At 30.8% G+C, this 3234-nt stretch overlaps 1 protein-coding gene and 1 long non-coding RNA gene across 2 annotated transcripts in view; both read left to right on the forward strand.

Annotated features, from left to right (window-relative positions):
- The window catches only part of LOC136796230 (uncharacterized), a 9312-nt gene extending 7699 nt beyond the window's left edge, over positions 1 to 1613 (forward strand). The window contains exon 3 of the long non-coding RNA XR_010843920.1: positions 1442 to 1613. This is a non-coding gene — a long non-coding RNA (uncharacterized lncRNA). The remainder of the gene's footprint in view (positions 1 to 1441) is intronic.
- Positions 1614 to 1707: 94 nt separating this feature from the next.
- LOC106692611 (alpha-N-acetylglucosaminidase) overlaps positions 1708 to 3234 on the forward strand; it is a 26013-nt gene continuing 24486 nt past the window's right edge. The window contains exon 1 of the mRNA XM_067049289.1: positions 1708 to 1921. Coding sequence (XP_066905390.1) covers positions 1788 to 1921 — 134 coding nt within the window. The 5' untranslated portion in view covers positions 1708 to 1787. The remainder of the gene's footprint in view (positions 1922 to 3234) is intronic.

A 3234-nucleotide genomic window follows, 5' to 3' on the forward strand; every position in this document is an offset into this window, starting at 1 on the left:
GAGACCATGACCTAAGACTTTTGTGCACTGACTTACATATGTTAACCATAAAATAGTTTGACTGATGCAAGTCCATTGTTAGATGACAGCATGTACCTGCTTATAGGGTTTGAAAGGGCTGTTAGAATGGTCTCAAGGGCCTTATTTGAACCTAGTTGTTTTTATTGAGTTTCTTTTCTATACTATAGAAAGTGGACATATGCAACCATATGTCTAAAGTGCCTTAGGTCCAGTTGGGCAAGGGGCAATTGTTTAAATTTATGATACCGGTTCCTTAACTTACAACAAATCGATTGTGTTTTTTCGTGATGAATAAAGACGAAGTATTCTTCAATGAGTTTAAATGTATGAAAAATTACATAAAACCAAATGTCTCTTCCATCAAAATAGGCCAATAACGTTTGTTTAAAAAGATCACGTCAGATTCGTTTTTAGGGTTTTTTAAAACCGTTGAATACGAATTTGCATAAATTCACCAATCAATTTTTATTTCCAGCCCATATCTAGATTTTACGGCTTTTCGAGAGAAAAAGAGCAATTTCAAATAAATAAATATTCTTAAACGTTTGATTTTATATCTCTAGTTATAATTTGTTTACGAAGTTTCGGCTCGTATCCAATTCAACTAAATAGAAGGTATTATACCCCTCCTACTTTTCGGGCAGATTAGTAGAGTCGTTTTGAATTTATTGAATCTTTTGTGTTTCGGAAAAAAAAAAAATTGTTTCATAAAGTTGCTACTTCGTGTAACTTGTTTTAATTATGAATGGATTTGTGTGAGTTTCCTCTATGAATTCCAGTTGTAACAATTTCACATTTATTGAGCATAGACCAAAGTATGTTTAAATAATCCAGGTTTCAGAAAAAGTTTGCAATTAAACATTCAAATTTGTTGAACTTAATTATCATAACTTTAACTATCGCAAGTTTAAGCTTTAAATTTCAGGACTTATTTTTAATTAATGCGTCATACCTTCGGTGTCCTATTTAACTCATTTTCTTCCTTTACCGAATTCCAATGATGGTTTATAAAAATCTGTAAAATATTTTATCAGAACGCGATAAGCATATCGAATTGGAAATTGCAAGGACGATGCACACTGGAACGAATGGCACAAATATTGAGGAAAAAGTTCACCTTTTTTAAAGTCTTCATTCAAGCCATTGGGAATTTCAAAATTTTCCAAAGCCTTAGGGAATAAGGAAATATTGATTATTCCTGAGACATCAAATTACTGCCACATTTGGCGTTATGAGGCTAATGAATTTGAATTGGCAGTGCGAATGTTGAATTTGTGCGGAAACATGTCCTCCTACTTTAATTGTTCCTACATGATTCTTTTCTTTTTTCTTTTTTTTTTTTAAATAATTAAAAAATCAAATGAAAATAATCCCAATTTGAGAATTTAATGTTGTTGTTTTTTTAAATATTTGATTCCAGGTAAAAAAAATTGATGATTATGTGGTAATAACAGCTTCGAGCGGCGTGGCAGCAGCTTGGGGCTTTCACTATTATCTCAAAGAGTTTCTTAATTGTCATATTTCCTGGGACGGAGACCAGATCAGTTTCCCCGATACGTTGCCCGATGTAGATATTGAAGTCGTGGCTAATGACCGGTATTCTAAATAGATTTGTGCTTTATTTCATGTCTACATAAAGCTTGTATATCATTGACCCTGCTTTTTTTTGCTCACTCCTCAGGTTCCGTTACTATCAAAATGTTTGCACAACAAGCTACAGCTTCGTGTGGTGGGACTGGGAACGATGGGAGAGAGAAATTGATTGGATGGCTTTAAATGGTTTCAATTTAGCCTTAGCTTTTACCGGGATGGAGGAAATATGGAGAAGAGTGTACGTGAAACTGGGATTAACTGATAGAGAGATTGGTGAACATTTTGCAGGACCAGCATTTTTAAGTTGGTAATAATGATATATATCTAAAAATTAAAAATAGCGAAGTAAATAATACGATTTTCTATTTATTGTATTATCTACTTAAGCGAGTGAATGTTTCCGGAGTATAAATACACATATATGCAAAGATGTGATAGACCTGAATAAATGCGTTTACGAATTTCTGTATATTTATAATATAATTAAAACTCCACCTTCCTTTATGTATATTATGGTATTGGACATAATTAATGTGTTATATATCCCTTTAATTTATTTTTATAACTAATTCCAAGATATTTTTCAAACAAATGATCTCTATGAATCAAAGTCTTGGGGCGTGAGATGTCGGGGGAGTGGATGTGGGGAGACGAGTCCTCGACAGAACTGAATTGAAAAAATAATTATATAAGCAATAAAATTAAATAAATAAAAATTAATATTCAATTAAAAAACACAAGTTCTTAGTTTATATAATTTTTCTCTTGGACGTTTCGGGGATTCCATGACCCTTCCTCAGCTTCTATAGTTTAATATATATTTTTTTAAAATATGCATTTCCACAATTGTATACAATAAATTAATTTCATTTCTAATTATTAATGGAAAAAAATATTCAAATAAATAACTATTTGAATATTATTTTGTTTACTTACTTAATTTGCCTCAGTATAACAGGAGTGAGTCACACTTTTTTAAATATACAACAAAACTTAACTATGACATTGAATTTCGGCCAATGACAAGCACAGAAAAGGATCAGAGCTTAGAATTTATTGAAGAGAGAAGCAGTTAATTATTATTGTTATTTATGATTGGATTCCACATATCAGGAATGAATTTAAGGTATTTTTTTACGTTTAATGTATTTTCTAGTTGTTTTTAATAAATAAGTTTCCTTTTTATTTTTATTGTATTTGTCATTGCCTAATATCTTCATACCGTCAAATGTGATTCCATGGCTGTGATTATTGTTTAGTTTGTTGTTACTTATCGGTTGTGGTTTCTGTTGTATATAATGGAGTTTTAAGGTTGTTTTAGATTTTATAATGATTCACCAATCTTTCCTTAGAACAATTTTAGGACTCAATATTATTCTAAATTGGAATATTCTGTGAGGGTAAACAAAAACAATTAGGAAATAACATTGATAGGTGAATGTTACTCTTTCTGTTTGTAATCCCAGTGACATATCTAAACTATTTGGAGCATGAGACGAATTTATATTTGGAATATGGAGTAACTTTTGAGGCTCTTTACTCCATTATAAAAATCTAACAATCTTTAACTTAAAAATAGTACTCTCATCTCATAAAGAAAAGTTAGTATTTTTCATAGTT

The sequence above is a fragment of the Halyomorpha halys genome, unplaced genomic scaffold (genome assembly GCF_000696795.3).
Source record: "Halyomorpha halys isolate HHAL.00 unplaced genomic scaffold, Hhal_1.1 Scaffold6.1, whole genome shotgun sequence".
Classification (NCBI taxonomy): domain Eukaryota; kingdom Metazoa; phylum Arthropoda; class Insecta; order Hemiptera; family Pentatomidae; genus Halyomorpha; species Halyomorpha halys.